Source organism: Phocoena phocoena, chromosome 1, assembly GCF_963924675.1.
Source record: "Phocoena phocoena chromosome 1, mPhoPho1.1, whole genome shotgun sequence".
NCBI classification, from domain to species: domain Eukaryota; kingdom Metazoa; phylum Chordata; class Mammalia; order Artiodactyla; family Phocoenidae; genus Phocoena; species Phocoena phocoena.
This window is the reverse complement of record NC_089219.1, coordinates 112,998,154-113,019,809: the sequence shown is the minus strand read 5'-3', so window position 1 is coordinate 113,019,809 and position 21,656 is coordinate 112,998,154. Positions and strand designations below refer to the sequence as shown.

The 21,656-nt window shown below is 36.5% G+C and overlaps 1 protein-coding gene across 1 annotated transcript in view; it reads left to right on the top strand.

The window, feature by feature from the left end:
* Positions 1-21,656, top strand: part of ASH1L (ASH1 like histone lysine methyltransferase) — a 217,459-nt gene that overhangs the window by 69,552 nt on the left and 126,251 nt on the right. The window contains exons 5-6 of the mRNA XM_065878757.1: positions 10,732-10,833; positions 19,817-20,558. Of these exons, the coding sequence (XP_065734829.1) occupies positions 10,732-10,833; positions 19,817-20,558 (844 nt within the window). The remainder of the gene's footprint in view (positions 1-10,731; positions 10,834-19,816; positions 20,559-21,656) is intronic.

The following is a 21,656-nucleotide window of genomic DNA, read 5'->3' as shown; positions in this document are numbered from 1 at the left end:
GAGAGATGATATTTCCCTACAGAGAATATAAAGTGAGAAAAGAAAAGAGCCTTGGACAGCTTTGAGGAATTTCAGTATTTAAAGTAGTGATTAAAAACCATCAGCCTTTGGTTTATATATGACCCTTTGTGATGATTTCTACAGTTTGTTTTTTTAATTGCTAAAATTTAAAAATCTGGAGATTTCACACAAGCATGCAGAATTCTGCTTTTCTTTGAAAAGAAATGAGAACATCTGACAACAGTTAATCCGTATTTCCTGGATGACATCAAGGTTGGGTCTCAGTAGTGGCCGCCCCTCCCCCCTCCCCAAGTCTTTAGTTGGGACATACGTTCTTCAGTTTTCCTCAGTCCTCACAGTGTCCTGTTGTGTGTTATATCTGGCCCAGTTCAAATATTTAAGAGATTTATCTGGCTCCAAGGAATATTGAGTCTGAGGCCCCTAATTTAAGAGTTGTGAGAAGGAGCTTATAAGAAGTGGGGGAATTGAGGTGAAGGTAAAGTGAAATGACAGCTCAGGTTGTTGAATGTATCATCTACATGGACATTAATGTCACCCAAGAGGCCATTTATAGGAGTCAGGGTGGAAAGGATGAATCTGAATCTGGTTTCAGGGACCTTGGAGAATGAGATAGCAGGGAAAGCTAGCATATGCAGAAATACCTGCTTTATGAATAAGAACCTTTTTTTTTTCCCTTCCTTTAAAAATGTAACATACAAAAACATTAAGACCTCTCCAAAGTCACTGTTCTGACACCAATCCTTTGTCACCAACTGAGTTTCCTACAATTTAGATCAATTCTGATACTAACTACCTGGAGTTAGAGAAGACCCTACAAGTTAAGAGCAAAGTTTTATGAAGACTGCCCCCACTTAAGATGCCAGTGGCAAGTTTCAGTGTCCCCAATCCACCCACACTTCTGCCCAGCTTGCTACAAGTTTAGGGGCTACCACAACCCCTCAGTTTTGATAATTTGGTAGAATGGCTCATAGAACTTACTGAAACCACTATAATTACAATTACAGTTATATTATAAAGGATACAGATCAGGAATTGAAGAGATGCATAGGGCAATAGCTGGGGCGGGAAAGGGGACACAGAGCTTCCATACCCTCTCTGTGGAATCTGGGTGTGTCATGCTCCCAGCACATCATTGTGTCACCAACCAAGAAGCTTCACCAGGCCTCTGTGTCCAGAATTTTGATTGGGGCTTCACTATATAGGTGTGATTGATTAAATCATTGGCCATGTGATTGAATTCAATCTCAGGTCCATCTCCACCCTCTGTAGATTGGGCTCACCCAAAGTTTCAGCTCTCTAATCATGTGGTTGGTCTCTAGTGACCAGCCTCCATCCTGAGGGAATCTTAGGGTTCACCTTAAGTCACCTCTTTGGCATAACAAAGACACTACTATTAGGAAATTTCAAGGTTTTTGAAGTTCTGTGCCAGGAATCAGAGATCAGGTATATTCTTCATTATATCACAAGTCTAATTTGTTTTGTTAATTGATCTGTAACTTGGAATCTCTCTGTCTTCTTCACAGTTACTCTTTTGATACGTAGGTAGAAATGTGTCCTGATTTTCTAATAGGAATTTTTTTCAGATAGACATGAAAATTGGCTTACCTGTCCACATAAAACCAGTTGAGAAAAAGATTTTTAGTTAAGGAAAATAATAAGAAAATAGTGCTAAATCATGGGATATCTTCTAATTTGGTCACTTTCAAGATCAGAATTTGTCTTGTTTAGGCAAAGCTTTATGAACTTGATTTTTTAATCTTAACTGTTATGATGGTCGCTGTCCCTTTAGTTATTTTGTATCTGTTGTTTGCCGGGTACAAGGAATACAAACAAAAGGAATAAGATATAATTTCTGCCTTCAAGGAATTTATAGTTAAGTGGAGTACATAAACATGTATCCAAATAGTTATTGATAGATAGCTCCTAAAATTGAGATACAGTGTGTTTTGGGGAGCAGAGAAGAGAGGGACTCACTTAAAAGGAGCCAGGAAGATGTTTTGAGTTTAGTGTGCAAAGAATAAAGAGTGAAGACTATTTCTTATAGAGAAATAAGCTTTTTAGGGTTTTGGAGACATGATACTATACTTAGGTAACTGTAAATAGCCTGATATGGGACCAGGAGATGAGGTTGGAAAGATAGTCGGGGGACAGATCATAAAGCCTCTTGTTTATATAGAATACCAAGGAGTTTGGAGTTTACCCTATAGGCAGTGGGAAGTTAAGGGTTTTAAAGCAGAATGATTTGCTAAGATTATATGGATAGCACTATGATAGATGGATTAGAGAAAGATCAGTTGGACCAGTTTGGATATTGTCTCAGCAAAATATTATGGGGGCCTGAACTAAGATAGTGATAGAGAAAACAATATTCCAAAGAAATAGATTTTTCAAAGAGGTGAAGAAAGAGGGAAGGGCTTCCCTGGTGGCGCAGTGGTTGAGAGTCCGCCTGCCGATGCAGGGGACATGGGTTTGTGCCCCGGTCTGGGAAGATCCCACATGCTGCAGAGCGGCTGGGCCCGTGAGCCACGGCCACTGACCCTGCGCATCCGGAGCGCCTGTGCTCGTCAATGGGAGAGTCCACAACAGTGAGAGACCCGCGTTTGGCAAAAAAAAAAAAAAAAAAAAGAAGGAAGATTTTAGCATGTCTCCAAGATACCTCTCTTGGGCAGTTGGTTGAATGGTGATGTGATTAAGTGAAAGGTGGCGACTGGAGATGGAGTTTCATGCTGTTGAGTGGAATATGTGGATATATGGATCTGTAGCTCAAAAGAAATCAAACCGGAAGGTAAAAGTTTTAGATAAGTGGTTGTTTAAGGGAAGGAAATAAGAGAAGGAATGATAATATGTAGGGTAAACACACTGGGTTTCCTAAGGGAGTTTGTAGTCAAGAGTGTCAGGTGCTACAGAGATCATTTAGATAAGGACTGAAAGTAGACAGTTTGCTTTAGCAGATTATCTTTTGTGATCTAAGAACGATTTCCACAGTGGTAATTGTAGATTTCTGGAGGTTAAGGAATGAATGGGAAGTAATAAGGAAATACAGGTGATTAAAATTCTTACAGCTTTAAAGTTCTTACAGCTTTAAATTTTGTAGCATTTCTGACTGGTTTATTATGTGCTCTTTCCTCCTTATAATTTTGTATTCTGTCAAGGAAATAACTGCATCTTCTAGATCTGTAATTGTTTCAGTGTCACATAGTTTTCCATCTTAAAGTATAAAAAACATAACTAAATTTCATGTTATCTTAAATTGACCTTCTCCGTCTTCAGTTGATAATTTTTCCATACATAACTTGGAGATAGATTCATTATACATAAATTGCTTTCCTGTTAAAATGTCCAAAAAACTATTTAGTATACCGTGTACTCCAAAATTGTCAGTTACCTTCGGGACATTATTATCCTGAAACAGCTGGCCAGTGGCCAAAGCTGGAACAGTTTAAGAGGAAAGGGACAAATCATCCTTACAGAAGAATTCCAAATAATGTATGTAGACTATCCCCTTCAAGGAAGTGGAACTTAATTCCCCTTTTCCTGAATATGGGCTGGACTTAGTGACCTAATTCCAAAGAACAGAGTATGGAATGGGAAAAGTACTAACTTTACAGTGAAGAGGCCTAGCAGACAGCACCTTAAACCAAGTGAAAGTATAATTTCACCAGTGATGAATCACAATGGTAATATGTACCCTCTGATATAATGTGATTAGAAGGGAACTTCATTCCTGTGGTGTTCTTTCCAAAAACCCATAACCCCAGTGTAATCATAAGAAAACATCAAAAAAAGGGGAGTGGACAGAACATTGTATAAAAATCCTGGCTAATACTCCTCATACTCCTCAGGAGTATCAAAGACATGGAAAAACAAGGAAAGCTTGAGAAACCATCACAGATCAGAGAAAATTAAGGAGACTTGGCAACTAAATACAATGTGATATCCAGATTGTAACCTGGAACAGGAAAAGGACATGAGTAGAAAAATTATACTGATGTTAACTTCATAGTTTTGTCAAATGTACCATAGTTAAGTAAGACATTAACATTAAGGAAAGTTGGGTAAAGGGTATATGAGAATTTTTGCTCTGTACTGTCTTTGCAACTTTTCTGTAAATTTAAAATTATTCCAAAACAATCAGGTTAGTTTTTTTTTAAAAAGCAGCGTACTAATTGTCAAGTGAAACCAATCTCAAACTGATAACTGATTAAGGAAAAAATTTAAAATATTCTTTACTGTTTGCATTGAGTAGATTTTTCATAAGTGTTAGTTGGAATAAAACAGGCATGTTTGATAAATTATGTTGATGTAAATTTGAGGAAGATAGATCAGGGGCACAGGCAGAAATGATAGATATGTTGTCCGGAACAAGGCATTTAACCTTTTCTCTCCTTGATTCATATGTGGGGAAATCAAACTGACTTAATCACTCCAGCAGTTTTGGATTAAATCTCATGAAGCTTTAAAAAGAAAACTGGTCTAGTCATTTTATAAGTAATTGTGCATTTTATCATTTTATAAGTGATAGCTTATTTTTTAACTTATATTCTCTTCTATACTGTTCTATACTAACAGTCTAAAATCAGCTTGATGCTAATAAAATTATACTCTTAAATGAGGCCAGGTTTTCTGGTTTCACCCAATTCTGATAACTAATTCTATTTATTTAAGTATCTTTGTTAAGTAGACATGTAATAGGACTGGTGAGGAAGAGTTTCTGACCTGGAGTGTCAGATTCTCCATCCCTGCTGTTCAGCATTTTCAATTCATGTCTAGCTGCACGTGCCAGAACGTGCAACCTGATTTCAAAAATGGGGAGAGCAGTCACATGGAGTATTTTGCATTTATAGCTTACAAATTATAGAATAAAAAAAGTTATATATCTATATAAACAGTTATCTTGTCCCCCAAGAAAAAATTAGGGCTAAATCTTCCTTTTGTTTGGAAAAAGTTTATTCACTATAGTAGAAGCATAATGGTTGAAGCACAGTATACTGAGTCTTATTTTATTTTTAACTGAAGAATGTAAGCATTGATCAGAATTTTCTGATTTCTGACAATTTCTCTAGGGTGGTGTGTAAGATACACCCGTAAGTGAAGTGTGACCCTGTGGACATGAAATCAGAAAATTTATTGTGGTGGTTAGTACAGTTCTGGGAATTTCCAGAGGAATTCCATTTCAGCGAATTATCTGATTTGGGCGGTATGAGAAATACCCTGATTGGAAGGAGAAAAACACAGGCTTTTTAGCTTCAAAATCACCAGCACAGTCTCTGAATCATTCTTGTACTGCATTTAATTGGTGAGTCAGATGAAATGTATTGCTTTCAGTAAATATATTTCCCACAATTAGAAACAGCTGTTTTTATCGAGGAACCAGTTTTTATCTCAGCATTCAGCTCATTCAGAAGAAGCTTCCAGAGCTCTTATGATCTGTGAACTATAGCAGAGGATTCAGAACTTAGATATGGAAACAAAAAAACTTGATCAAAGATTTCCACATAGTTGATGTTTTACGTTCACATTATTTTACTATGGTATCCATTTTAATTATAACCAGTTTTGATTCAGTCACGTTTTAACAAACATTGCCAGTAGTCTTGACTTATAAATAATAAAAGAAGAGGAATTTCTTAAAATTTTGTAACATGCTTTAGTTTGGGTGGGAAGGAGCAATTTAAATGTTAGAAATTAGTTTTAAATGTGTTATTTTAAAATAAATTTATATCATCTATGAACTGATTAACAGTGTCTTTCCAAGTCTAGCATACTTAATCTGTTTTTCCATAGCTTACCCAAAGATATTTATAGCATTAGAAACATCAGACAATTTGCTCATTCAAACCATTTCCTAGTTCCTTGGGTCTTCAGTGTTGAACTCCCAACAGGGTGTAACCAAAACTCATAACTGTATTGTTATTAAAGTTTTAATAGTGGATTTAGACTAAAGAAATGCATGTTTTATCCAACCAGTTGTTGGTTTCATTCACTATGTTCTTTTGCTAATTTACATTTGGAGATTCCTCGTTTTTTAGCCTAGGATACTCAGGGCTTCAGTGAAGTAGTTAGGTTGAATCTTTTCCAGTGTTTTCTTTGTGATGTCTTCCACCTCTCCCCCACACTATTATCAGTGGGAATTTTCTCTGTTTATGCTGATATCTTTGCCCATATGACTGTCCTCACACCCAGGCATCTGTAAATGTACTATTTCTTTTTTATCTTAGATTTGTTTCTGTTCCTCCTCTATAGACATCAATCAACATCTCTTGTGACAAATCAACTTCAGAAGAGCTTTTTGGTTTCCACCCATTTTTGTGTATAATATAAAGATTTTCAGATTCTTATCCCTTTTAAACCTAGTTATGTTCTTTTTTGTTTTCTCAGCTTTCTGACATTCTTATCCATGGTTTCATCTTATGGTTTTGCTCTAAAAGTACCATCTTTCCTCCTCTTTGTCTAATTTGACACAAATGTTTCCCTAAAACCTGTTTTTCTCTTTAAAAAGCTCATCCAATAAATGGCCAAATGAAAATGCAGAGATCCTACAATCAAAACCACTTCCAAGGCTCCCTCACATTTCCAAGTGTTTTTTTTTATTCTTAATTCCCTCTTTATTATCCCAATTAATGGTATTCTCTTTTTTCAGTTTCCCTCCTTAGTAGTAGTCTGCCTTCATTTTTACATGAAGGCCTCAACTGAAGAAAAAGAATTTACTTGTGGTAATCACCTTACATTTATGTTAAAGTCCAGTTTTATTTAGGTACTTCTTTTGTGACTTATCTCTAAGTTCTGTTTCCTGCATTTATATGTATAGAATTTCTAAACATGTTTCTGAAGCTGTCATCTGTGTGATGAGACATTCAGTAGGATTTCTACCAAATATTGAATGGAGGGATTCCCATTAATATTCTCTGTTTATTCTGAAGTACTTAATTATTCAGCTTTAATACTGTATTGAAATGAGAAATGGGAACTCATTTCAATGGGAACTCTCTGATACTTAGAATGTATATTCTTTGAGGAAGTACCAGATTTTCTTGAATTGGAATACATACAAACTTCCTGTCTTACGAGGAGTGGAGAGTCTTCACATATCCCTCCAGGCAGATCTAAAATGACCACTGATGCTGCGGCCATACCACCCTGAACACGCCCGATCTCGTCTCATCATAAAATGACCACTGATTACACATGAACAAACATTCATCACATGATGGAGACAGTAACAAATCAGTAACTCCCTTAAGGAATCAGCCATGATTTAGAAGAACCAAAGAGCCAAACAGTGGAAGCAGAAAACTACTTTTTCCCCTGGAACAGAGCTGAACAGAGAACTAAACACTTTCTGGTTCTGACTCATCATTTGGGCACATCTTATATTATTGATATAATCCGGAGCATAATCCCAACCCTGGAGAAGCTATGATGAAGAGTCAGTAAATTAGAAGATTCACTTTAGAGGAGTTTTTTCCAACCTTTGTAGTTACCTACCAGCCTTGGAGGTACCTATCTTAATAGTACTTCTTAATTAGAGGTACTTATTTTACTAGTACTTCTTTATGTTTAAGATAAATGCTTGATATTCTAGATTAGTTCCATTCCCTGTCCTTTTTTAATTTTTATTTTAATATTGAATGGTTGCCTATGTATGTCAGTGACATGATTAAGTATTTTAGGGTCTAAAAATTCTGTGATAAACCTAAGGAGCCAATTTATGTATAATAGTATAACATTTATGAAAACCTTTTGAATTTTTTATATTACCTCATTTTGGAACTCACAAGAACCATGTTAGTTAAAAGTCCTTTATTAAACCAACATTCGAATATGTTTACTTGTATACATTTGAATATGTTTCATAGCAGAGCCAGGAATCAAACTCAGGATACCTTACTCCATAGTTCATGTACCTAACATTACTACACTCAACTCTGCGTTGCATTCTGTTTTAGGTTTTGAAGCATAAATATATTGGTCTCTTTTGAAATGGACATGCAAGTTCTCTGGGCAATATCTTGTTCTTCCCCATCCACCCAGTTGCATAATGGCACTTATAAAACAGTATGTTTCTGGTAGTGTTAGAGATAGTGTTTGCTGATTTCAGCTATTAGGCCAGTTTTAACATGCTTTTGAACATCTTTAACAAGTTATTACCTCTTGCATATGAGTTTATATCATCATTTTCCAGTCTTAAACTTGGTTGCTTTACATCATTAGTTAATTTTTTTTTTTTTCAGGTATCCTCATCCTCTTACTGTTCCTATAAGCAATGTTTTTAAGTGAAATAAAGGTCTAGATCTGCTGAGTATCAAGCCCTAGAGGTCTGTATCTTAGGGATACAACTTTATTCCCCCTTAAATATGGAAAATTGTTAAGAACAACTCTGCTCTGTATGAACAGGGAATTCAAACGGAGTTTTTGAAATGAAAAAAGAGAACCCTCCTGAATGAAGTTTTATTCCAGTTTCCTATTACATCCTAAGAATAGGCTGCTGGCCTCCATTACTTTCAGGAAATGAAAAATGGCTCAGAAGCTAAGTGAGCTAAGCCATCTCTCTCTCAATTGTTTCAGTTTCTCAGGAATTGCTGTACAAAGCTGCCAATAACGATCTCCGGGGATCTGACCCCCATTCCACCTCCCACTGCCTCCTCTGCAGCTCCAGATGCCACCAAAAGAAGGAGCTTTGAAGAAAGTGCCTGTACCCTCTTTTACCCTGAGGTGGGTGAGGCCAGGCAGGGTGATTCTCAGGATATCCTGATGATCAAAGGTATAGTTGAAGCCTTCATCAAGACTTTCTTGAAGATGACCAAGAAATTTGGGAAACGTTGCCAAATAGCCTAGAAACTGAAGACGGAGCTCAAGAATGGATGGCACAAATGCCACCTGAAGTGTAATACATGATAACATACAAGACTCTAAATAAGCTCCTTGAGGGCAGAAACTATTATACTGTTTTTGTCTCTCCCTCCCCCCACCTCCACATTGTCTAGCATAGTGCCAAACATATAAACTGTAGTCAATAAATGTTAGTTTATGGCTGAGAGAGAAGACTTTACAAAAAGTGCTCTCCAACCCCTTCTTTCCCTAGTTCTTAATCTAAGATTGTTTCTCCATTAGTCAGGAGAGTAATGGTAAAGGGAGTTCAGTGATGTCTCAAGCTTCTTGGCCACTGTTGTCTTCTGTCTTGGCTGTGTGTCTGAGTAGGAAATATTTATCTGTTCAGTATATGAATTTTTCAGTATTAATACTTAAAGTTATATCTTCACTGATGCCTGGGCTTTTACTTCTTAGCTATTTTATTGTGGTATTTAGCTCTTTAATGGAAATCTTATCTGAACCACACTCTAGGGGGATTTATTTTACTGTTGGTTTTTAAAATCCCTTTTGTACCTGTTTTTAAGATTCAACAATAACAGTCTTGCTTCTTAATTATATCTTACTGTAGTCATCACTGTGTTTCCAAAGTAGGAGGTACTATCACATCAATTTCCCCCCAATCTAATTTGTTACTCTTGAATGGCAACACATAGTCTTATATCTCACCTAATCAGTGCTAAAAGAGCCTGCTAAAAGAGTATTTACAGTGATGTGATTTAAGATACTGCGTGATTAAAAGAAAGCTCATGGTTTACTATTAAGGGAAATATTAGAAACTTAGCTCCATTGAGTTCTTCTGTCCCCAAGTTGTCCTTCAGTCAGTCCGTTCATTAAGGAGTTAACTCTCATTTAGAGGCAGAACTTTAAAAAATCTCATCTTCAAGTATTTGATTTATGGTACCTTTTGGGCCTCCAGTTTATATGTAAGGCTTTTTATTTGTAATGTTTTTCAAGTTAAGAGCGAACATTTCAGAGTGCTACTAGTTTTTTGACAAACCGGTTGACATTCATTATGTATTCTCAACAGCTGGCTTTTTAGGGTATAAGGAGTCTAATATCAGAGCCAAGTATATTTTATTCAGGAAATAGTCTTTCCTGAATGACATACTTTTCCCTTGAATAAGAGTTGTGTTAAATTATGCTGCATTTATTTGGGGTTTTGGTAAGAGTATGAGACTTTTTTTTTTTTTAAAGGAAATGGAGTTTCTTTGTCTTCATGAACTTCTATGTATACGACCAAGGAACTTTAAGTAAGCGTTAAAGGAGGCTTATTCTATTCCATGTATAAAGTAATAACAAATTCTTTCAGAGTGTTCTCTGGATTATATGGAATGTATGGATTTAAGGTTCACCTCTTTTAATTTTCATCTTTGATTCTATAAAATGCGCAGGTCGGACCTGCTTTTCTCACATCAGTTGTTCCTAATTAATTGCATTGTAGGTTTTGTCAGTTTATATGATGAATTTGAGTCAATAATCAAGAGCAGGTTTATTATATTATTTCTAGTAATTTTTATCAATAAATATCTTAATAATATGTTTCATAGTATAATACATAAAAACTAAATCATATATTTTTTTCATTCTTCCACTAAAACTAGTTTTTTCTCTATTAATGTAACAGGAGAAATTATGTATGAGACCTGTGGAATTCTGTCTGCAACATCTAGTGTCATTTGTCCTTCGCTTAATGTCCTCTTATTGTCAGCTTGAAAGTCATATTATTACAGAGAATGGCAGTGGCAACAGCTAAAATATTACAGTTCTAACACAGAATGGTTTAACTTTATTTTTAGACTTGGATTTTCCTATGATTTCTGTCTTTTCCTGTCTCTCCAGGTTCCCAGCCAACTTCAGATAAGTCTTCCCAGCGACCATCAGAGAGCACAAACTGTAGCCCTACACGAAAGAGGTCTTCATCTGAGAGTACTTCTTCGACAGGCAAGTGCTGTTTGTTTTAACAGACTTTGAAGATAATTTCCCAACTGCTACTTGTGAACAGACTTAAAATAGATTTTTTTCTTTGGCCGTGCCAGATGGCTTGTGAGATCTCAGTTCCCCGACTAGGGATTAAACCTGGGCCACAGCAGTGAAAACGCCAAATCCTAACCTCTAGACCACCAGGGAACTCCCTTATAATAGCTTTACATTGTAGATTACAATTTATTAGCTTGCAGTATAATATTTAGAAAAAACAAACAAAAGTGGTCCTGGGATGTGAGAATAATAATGTATATTGAAACAATAAAAGTGTTCACCTTTTACCTCTTTCATGTCCAGTTAAGCATACTCCATGAGGTATAGTGATTTTGTTTTTTCATCCAGTTTTATTGAGAGATAATTGACATACAGCACTGTATAAGGTGTACAGCATAATGATTTGACTTACTTATATCATGAAATGATTACCACAATAAGTTTACTGAACATCCATCATCTCATATAGATATAAAGTAAAAGGAAAAAAAACATTTTTTTCCTTGTGATGAGAACTTAGGATTTACTCTCTTAACAACTTTAATATATAATATACAGCAGTGTTAATTTTACTTATCATGTTGTACTTACATCCCTAGTACGTAATTTATCCTGTAACTGAAGGTTTGTAGAGGTATAGTGATTTTAATATAGTTCAGAAGGGATAATTCAAAATGAATAGGTAGAAGGCTAGGCGCACACAAAAATACAGATTTTGAAAGTTGAATTGAGGTAATGGGGTGTGTAGTGTAATAGGGGAGTGTAGATTAGAGCTATTTAATAAAGACTTAGATATATATAAAATTATTTAGTAAAGTAATAGTTTCCAGTAGCATTTACAAATCTTTGAGATACGTAAAACAATCTGAGGTTGTAAGAAGAACCTCTATTAATATTTATTTCTAATCAACTTTTAAAATGTTTACATATTTTAAATATATATAACTTCTTCATACAGTATAACATATCTGTACACTTTATACTTAGATTTAGGTTGTACTCTCAGTTTTCTTTTTACTGATAGTATGTGCGTTTACCAAAATAATAATAATAATAATAATGATATATATCTTCTGCCTTTACCAGGGATTGGAGAGTAGGAAATCATTTTTAATTTATCAGTATTATCAGGAGAAATGGGGAGTGGTAGTTTCATTCCCAGTAGTGGGAGTAATATATGTAAAGGGGAGAATAGAGAGTTCAAGAAATTAAATAAAAGAGCCAGTGTGGTTGGAGTAAAGGCAGTGACTGAATATGAGGCTGGAAGGGCAGGTAGGGACCAGTCATGTAGAGCCTTATTGATAACACTTAGAAGCCTTTGAAAGTTTTAGCAAGTAAGTCACATATCATTCCTTAGCTTTCTGTCCATGTGGTTTTAATTAGGAGATCACTTATGACTTATGGTTAGAAAATTTAATTTCTTCATCAGTACTCAAGGGCTCACTGTCAAATTGTATCAATATGGTAAATTTGTTTAATTTTTATTTGATGATTATCTTCACCATATTTGAAGCTTTTTATTAGTACCATTGTGCCAAAGGTACAGTGGAATTCAAACAGCAATGGTAGTTTTGTCTCTCATAGTACTTTGTCTTTACACTGACTAATGCAATGACTGACTAATTTTGATGGTGTCAGCCTAGACCAGGGTTCAGCAAACCATAGCCTGTGGACTAAATGTTGTCCAAGGCCTCTTTTTTGTGCAGCCTTCAAGCTAAGAATTGATTTTACATTTTTAAAGGGTTGTTTTTTGTTTCTGTTTTTTTAAAGGAAAAGAAAAAATTATACGTGAGAAATTGTGTGTGTCCTCAAAAGCCTAAAATATTTACTATCTCTCTTCTTATAGAAGAAGTTTGCCAACCCCCGAAAAAAATGAATGAGATTTCAATAAGAGACATATCTATGAAGAAAATCACCAAAATGTTTTACTTTAGTAAACTATTTATTTAGGGTAACTGTATATACAGAGCGCTGAGGATACAAATATGAATAAGATAAGGTTCCTGTCCTCAAGGATTTGGATATATTCACCACTTAAAAAGTATGTTAAATTCTATAACAGGCCAGTATACAAAATGTTATGGCACACAGAGGAACTCAAGCACTAACCACTGACATACTGAAAATGTGATATATATACTACTGTAATTTGAGTAGACAGGTGGGACAAGGACACGAAGTTGTAAAAGTAATAATGGACTATATCAGATATGGTGTACTTTTTTATTTGAGGGAATTGAAACTTTATTGTAGATGCAGTTGGGAGCTATTGAAGGATTTTGAACAGGGAAGATGAAAATTATTTCATATATTGTATCATTGAGAATAGGCTAGATTTTGCAGTGCTAAAAAAAAATCCCAAAATTTCAGTGACTGAAAACAACAAAGGCTTTATTTTTTATTCATGCTGTATGACCATGACGGGTCTGCTCCATATTGTCTTCCCTCTAGTAACCTGCCTGATGGAGCAGCCTCTATCTATCTGGAATGTTGCTTGTCTTATGAAACAGAGTAAAAGGCCACAGTGAAGCACTAACTAGCTCTTAAAATTTCTGCCCAGAAGTAACATATGTTACTTCTCACATTTCAGTGCCAAAGCAAGTCACATGGTTAAGTCTTATGTCAAGGAAGTATGGGAAGTATAATCCTATCAAGGGAGGAACAGCAAATATTTATGAATGATAATATAGTCTGCCACATAGGCATTTTAGAAAAATGTAAAACATTACAATATAGAGAATGGACTGTGGCAAGAGAAATGTGTGAAGACAGTAGATAATGGCTTCAGGTTTGGATATATTAAATTTGAGCTGTCTTTGGGCTATTGAGGTAGAGATGTTAGATAGCCATTTGGACGGTGTGGTTTATAGTTTATGACACCTATGGTAGAGATACACATCTAGCAGTATGTAGATAAACTTGAATTTGGCAGTGAATGAGGCCCAGGGAGAAAGTGTAATTTGAAAAGATGACAGAGTTGGAGATTTAAGGTACATTAGATTTGAGAGGCAAGTGGATGAAAAGATGTCAGTGAATGACATAAAATTTTTAAAGTTTTTTTGTTTGTTCGTTTTTCGGCGGTACGCGGGCCTCTCACTGTTGTGGCCTCTTCCGTTGCGGAGCACAGGCTCCGGACGCGCAGGCTTAGCGGCCATGGCTCACGGGCCCAGCCGCTCCGCGGCATGTAGGCTCTTCCCGGACCGGGGCACGAACCCATGTCCCCTGCATCGGCAGGCGGACTCTCAACCACTGCGCCACCAGGGAAGCCCTTAAATAGTTTTTTAATAAAAAAGGTAAAGAGTACATGTCATAGAAATCTCTTAATGTCAGACGTAATAAAGAGGTCAGGAAAGATTTGGACAGAAAGTGTGAAATGATTGGGGAAAAGTGGTTTTTGGTTTTTTTGGCTGCGTTCAGTCTTCGTTGCTGCACACGGGCTTTCTCTAGTTGTGGCAAGCAGGGGCTATTCTTTGTTGTGGAGCACGGGCTTCTCATTGAAGTGGCTTCTCTTCTTGCGGAGCACGGGCTCTAGGCATGCGAGCTTCAGTAGTTGTGGCTCGTGGGCTCTAGAGCGCAGGCTTAGTAGTTGTGGCTCACAGGCTTAGTTGCTCCACAGCATGTGGGATCTTCTCGGACCAGGGCTCAAACCCGTGTCCCCTGCATTGGCAGGCAGATTCTTAACCACTGCTCCACCAGGGAAGTCCTGGGGAAAAGATTTTTTAAAACAGTTTGCAGGTAGAGGTAAAGTTAGAGCAATTTGGAGGCTTGAGATGAGGAAAGGGGACTGTTAGAATTTAGGTAGTATTGGAATAGATTAGACCTCTTTATTTCCAGTAGTGTGGTAGATTAGATGTGCAGAGCAAACAAACTTCTTGGTACCAAGAACTAAAAATACTACATAAAATGTGGAAAACATTTCTTAAAACATTTGCTGAACTTTGAAATGCGTAAATAGAAAACCAGAAACTTTCATAAAGCTTGATTCAACACACATAAAGAGCATTAGAGCTACTTAACATCTGCTTGAGTCCTGGTGGTATAGAGCCTGGTTATTGGAATGCATTCAGGTATAAGAGACAAAGGACAAAGCCTAGAACTCCAGCAGACAGAAGTTCACGTCAGATTTCCCTGCATAGATGTGTAACTCCTAATGGTGACACCAGTGTAAGAGCAAATAGAAACACATCTATCATAGAAGCTAGATCCTTGTTTCAGTTTTAGCTTTGGGTGGAGCAGAAAAACGAGTTTCTGAACACAAGCTCATACTCACCTTCTGTCTCTCATGCAGATTTATATTGCCTGTGAGACAAAGAAAAAAATTAATTAAAATTTGTTGTAGGTTGGTCGCGCCCCCAGTTGCCTTGCAGAGCCAAAGGCAAGCTTAATTTCCGTTCAGTATAAAGCTAAGTTTTTCTTGATCAATGTATCCTCCATCTTGGTTGACCTAGCATTCTCATTTACTCCAGCAGCCCAGGAATGGCAGCCTTTATTTTGCAATTGAAAGGCAAATAAATCAACCAGAAAGTATGTATATTCAATTTCTCCAACTTAACATGTTAAAAAAAGGAAGACAGCAAAATCTGAGCATTTAACAGTGTATCATTACAGTGTCCAGCATCCAATCAAAAATTAATAGACATGCCAAGAAGCAAGAAAGTATGACTTAGTGGAGTAAAAATCAGTCAGTGGGAACTGCCACAGAAATAACATGTGATGGAATTAACAGACAAGTACATTAAAACAGCTATCTTTGAGAATTTAAAGGAAAATATGAATATAGCGAATAGTAAAAATGGAAGATATTTTTTAAATCTAATGTTAACTTCTTTAGGTGATAAATATCTGAAATGAAAATTTCACTGAATGGGATAACAGCAGATTAGACACTACAGAAGAAAAGATCTTTGAACTTGCAGAAATACTAATAAAATCTATCTGAAATGAAGTGTAGAAGTGGGGGAAAAATGTGATATAAAATGAATAGAATTTCAGTGACCTGTGATACAGTATCAGCAGGGCCAACATACATAGGATCTGAGTCTTATAAGGAGGAATAAAAAATATTTGAAGAAATAATCCTCAGAACTTTTTCACACTTAATGAAAGTTATCAGCCCATAGATCCACGAAGTCCCACAAATCCCAAGCAGGATACACAAACATACAGAAATCAAGGGACATCATTGTCAAATTTCTTAAAACTGGTGGTTAAGAGAAAATCTTAAAATTAACCAGCAAAAGCAAAGAGACAAGAAAACACATAGTATACAGAGGAACACTGGAATGAATCACAGCAGATGGATTGTCAGATGTTGTAAGACAGAAGACAATAAAAATAATGTCTTTAAAATGCTGGAAGGGGAAAAAAAAACCTATCAATTTAATATTCTATAACCAGTGAAATACCCTTCAGAAATGAAGGCAAAATAAACATTATCAGAAAAACAAGCTTAAAGAATTGGTTGCCAGCAGGTTTATGGTAGTAGAAATGTTCTTCAAACAGAAAAATCATAGTAGATGGAAACATGGCTCTACCAAAGGAATGAAGAGTTCCAGAAATTTTCAGTAAATAAATATAAAACACCCTTTTCTTTTGAAGTTCATGTGGAATTATATCAAGATAGCATCATATTCTGGACCATAAAACATCTTAATAAACTTTAAAAGTTTGAAATCATACAGAATATATTTTAAGAACACAATGGAATTGAATTAGAATTAGAATTAGAATTCAGTAACACAGGATATCTTGACATTCCCCAAATAAGTGAAAAGTTAACAACACACTTCTAAATAGCCCATAAGTCAAAGAGGAAATCACAGACAAAATTAGAAAATCTTTTAAATTAAATAAAAATGAAAACACATAAAAATTTTATGGAGTATAGCTAAGTCTGTTTTTAGCTTTACAAAGTTACGTTCTTAAACAAAAAAGGTCTAAGCCCAAACTCTCACCTTTAGGAAGCTAAAGACATTAGAACAAATTAAACCCAAATTAGATGGAAGAAAAATGATAAATATAAGAGCAAAAATAAACAGAAAACATTAATCAATGAAAGCTTATACTGGTTTATCGAAAAAAAATTTTTTTAAAGGGGAACTGTAGCTGAAAGGATTAAGAAAAAGGAAATTGAATTAGCAGTATCAGGAATGAAAGAGAGGATATCAGTGCAATTGCTACATACCATAACAGGACAATAAGGGAGCATAATGAACAGTTTTATGCCAATAAATTTGATAAAAAAGAGCACATTCTTTGAAAAACACCAGCTACTAAAACTCAAGAATAAAGAGCCCTACATCTATTTAAGAAATTCAACTTGCAGTTTAAAACCATTCTACAATGAAAACTCAAAGCCCAAATAGCTTCAATCATGACTATTTAAGGAAAAAAATAATAATAAGTATATAAAAACTATTCCAGAAAGTAGGAGCATTTTCCCAATGCATTTTATGAAGGCCAGCATTACCCTGATTCTGAAACCAAGCAACACATTACCAGAAAACTACACACTATTAAGCATGAATGCAAACGGTACAAAATATTATCAGATTGACTCCAGTATGTTGAATGTATAGCATACCATGACCACGTGGGTTTATTTCAGGAATGCAAGGTTGAATTAACATTAGAAAATCAATTAGTGTATTTTACGAAATTAAGAGTGAGAAAATCATAATCATCTAGGTAAAGAGAAAACATTTGCCAAAATCTAACATCCATTTTTAATTATTTTAAAAACCTGATTTTTAGAAATAAAAGGCATACAGATAGGAAGAAGAAAAAAAATATTTGCTTACAGATGATATGATCTATAGAAAAATTCCTAAGAAATCTGTCCAAAAAACCGCTGAACCGGGCTTCCCTGGTGAGAATTTCACTTATATTCCTTTGCACTTAAAACATTGTCAGAAAAAGCACTGGACTAGAAATATATGTATTTAAAGTTTAGTTCTTTATTCAATATTTAGCTGTTGAGTCTCTTAACTGGACCTTCATTTTTAAAGAAATAAGCTCTATTCTTTCTGCTCCTCATCTCAGAGAGTGAGAATTGTTTTTTTGACCCACCACGTTTTATTAGGGAAACATGGGCCAACTTTGAATTTATTGTGGGTACTGTAATGTACCCTACTCAGGAAACTATCAACTTGCCTGTGAAAGACAAATGCATATGGTATTGGGCTGGCCAAAAGGTTCATTCGGTTTTTTCTGCAAGATGGCTCTAGTAGCACTTAGTTGTTTTTAACTTCATTCAAAACAGTTTTGTTAGATTGTATGTGACAGTTGTCATATCAGCGTACATTTAAAAAAAGACTTATCAGGACTTCCTTTATGGTGCAGTAGTTAAGAAACCGCCTGCCAACGCAGGGGACATGGGTTCTATCCCTGGTCCGGGAAGATCCCACATGCCACGGAGCTACTGAATCCATGTGCCACAACTACTGAGCCTGCGCTCTAGAGCCCGCGAGCCACAACTACTGAGCCTGTGTGCCACAACTACTGAAGCCTGTGTGCCTAAAGCCCATGCTCTGCAGCAAGAGAAGCCACCGTGATAAGAAACCCACGCACCTCAACGAAGAGTAGCCCCCTCTCGCCGCAACTAGAGAAAGACTGCGTGTAGTAACGAAGACCCAACGCAGCCAAAAATAAATAAATTCTTAAAAAAATAAAAAAAGACTTATCAAAATCGGTGAATTTTTGTGTAGCCATTTTAATATTGAAGATGGAAGGAAAAAAAAGCAACATTTTCGGCATATTATGCTTTATTATTTCAAGAAAGGTAAAAACGCAACTGAAATGCAAAAAAAGATTTGTGCAGTGGTTGGAGAAGGTGCTGTGAGTGATCGAACGTGTCAGAAATGGTTTGTGAAGTTTCATGCTGGAGATTTCTCACTGGACGATGCTCCACGGTCGGGTAGATCAGTTGAAGTTGATAGCGATCAAATCGAGACATTAATTGAGAACAGTCAACATTATACCATGTGGGAGATAGCCGCCATACTCAAAATATCTAAATCAAGTGTTGAAAATCATTCGCATCAGCTTGGTTTTGTGAATTGCTGCGATGTTTGGATTCCACATAAGTTAAGCGGAAAAAACCCTTCTTGACCGTATTTCCACATGTGAATCTCTACTGAACATAACGAAAATGTTCCATTTTCAAAACACATCGTGACAGGCGATGAAAAGTGGATACTGAACAATAATGTGGAATGGAAGAGATCATGGGGCAAGCGAAATGAACCACCGCCAACCACATCTAAGGCCAGTCTTCATCCAAAGATGGTGATGTTGTATATATGGTGGGATTGGAAGGGAGTCCTCTATTATGAACTCCTTCTGGAAAACAAAACGAGTAATTCCAACAAATACTTCTCCCAGTTAGACCAACTGAAAGCAGCAATTGATGATCCAGAATTAGTCAGCAGAAAATGCATAATCTTCCATCAGGATAACACAAGACCACATGTTTCTTTGATGACCAGGCAAAAACTCTTACAGCTTGTCTGGGAAGTTCTGATTCATCCTCCGTATTCACCAGACATTTTACCTTCGGATTTCCATTTATTTAGGTCTTCACTAAATTCTCTTAATGGAAAAAATTTCTATTCCCTGGAAGACTGTAAAAGGCACCTGGAACAGTTCTTTGCTCAAAAAGATAAAAAGTTTTGGGAAGATGGAATTATGAAGTTGCCTGAAAAATGGCAGAAGGTAGTGGAACAAAAGAGTGGATACATTGTTCAATAAAGTTCTTGGTGGAAATGAAAAATGTGTCTTTTATTTTTACTTAAAAACCGAAGGCACTTTTTTGGCCAACCCAATATTATGATATTTAATCTTGCTATGAAAAATAGAGTGGTATTCCTTGTCCTTTATTCTTTGTAAAGTTATTTAAATAACCAGTTGTGTTCAGTTTTTATCATGTGTGATTTGTTGTCTTATTTAGTGAATGGAGTTCCGTCTCGAAGTCCAAGATTGGTTTCTTCTGGGGATGACTCTGTGGATAGTCTGCTGCAGCGGCTGGTACAACATGAGGACCAAGAGCCCCTGGAGAAAAATATTGATGCTGTGATCGCATCTGCCTCTGTGCCACCTTCCTCCAGTCCAGTCCATAGCCACGGCAAGGAGCGAACCCTGGGAAAACCAGACAGCCTTCTAGTGCCTGCAGTCCCCAGTGACTCTTGCAGTAGTAGCATCTCACTCCTTTCTGAAAAGTTGCCCAGCAGTCATTCCCCCCATCATATCAAGAGAAGTGTAGTAGAAGCTATGCAGCGCCAAGCTCGGAAAATGTGCAATTATGACAAAATCTTGGCCACCAAGAAAAACCTAGACCACGTCAATAAAATTTTAAAAGCCAAAAAACTTCAAAGACAGGCCAGGACAGGGAATAACTTTGTGAAACGCAGGCCAGGTCGACCTCGGAAATGTCCCCTCCAGGCTGTGGTATCAATGCAAGCATTCCAAGCTGCCCAATTTGTCAGCCCAGAATTAAATGAAGGTGAAGAAGGAACAGCACTGCACCTTGGCCCTGATACAGTTACAGATGTCATTGAAGCTGTCGTTCAGAGTGTAAACCTGAACTCAGAACATAAAAAGGGATTGAAGAGGAAAAGTTGGCTGTTGGAAGAACAGACCAAGAAAAAGCAGAAGCCATTCCCAGAAGAAGAAGAACAAGAAAATACGAAAAGGTAATTTCTTGTTTAACATTTTGAGTAGAGGAAACTAGCTTATGCACAAATGTAACATATCTGTGCAGCTGAATTGTTCATTTAATCTAACAACCTTTTACTACATAAGACCTGTTCTTTTTTGTTATAAGTGTTCGTTCTTATGGCTGTCCAAAATTGTAAATAATTAAGAAGCAAGGGGGAATGTAACAATCTAACACAAGGCCCTTACTATACAGATGAGGAAATCAAGACCCAGAGAGATTGTGTGTTTTATCCAGTGTATAAATATGAGTGGAATTATTTTTACTATCACACTATTTTATCTCCTTGGTGCTCTAAAACTTTTCATCCCTATCGTCAAATACATTTTTTAAGTCTTTCTGTGTGTTAGATTTTTTTCTTTATTAATTAAATAATTTATGGCTGCATTGGGTCTTTGTTGCTGCGCGTGGGCTTTATTTAGTTGCAGTGAGAGGGGGCTACTCTTTGTTGCAGTGCGCGGCTTCTCATTGTGGTGGCTTCTCATTGCAGAGCACGGGCACTAGGCGCTTGGGCTTCTGTAGTTGTGGCTCGCGGGCTCTAGAGCGCAGACTCAGTAATTGTGGTGCACGGGCTTAGTTGCTCCGCGGCATGTGGGATCTTCCCGGACCAGGGCTCTAACCCATGTCCCCTGCATTGGCAGGCAGATGCTTAATTAGTGCACTACCAGGGAAGCCCCTAGATTGTTTTTTAATAGTTTCTTTTTTATATTTTTACTTTTCCCCAAAAGGTGTAGGGCAGAGGTCAAAAATCACCCCCCACCCCCACCCCCGAGAAGACCATTTAATCCTTTTGTTATATATCCAACCAGATTCTTTCCCTGAAGGAATATTTGATTTTTATTTTACTTATTTATTTATTTTTTGGCCTCTCCATGTGGCATATGGGATCTTAGTTCCCTGACCAGGAATGGAACCCGTGTTCCCTGCCGTGGAAGCACGCAGTCTTAACCACTGGACCACCTCTGTTTACAGAAGTTTTTCGTAGCTCTCTATGCATACATCTATGAAAAAAATACTTTTTTTATAGAGAATATATGGGATTTAAATTTCTTTCCTGAGAATACACACTCATAAA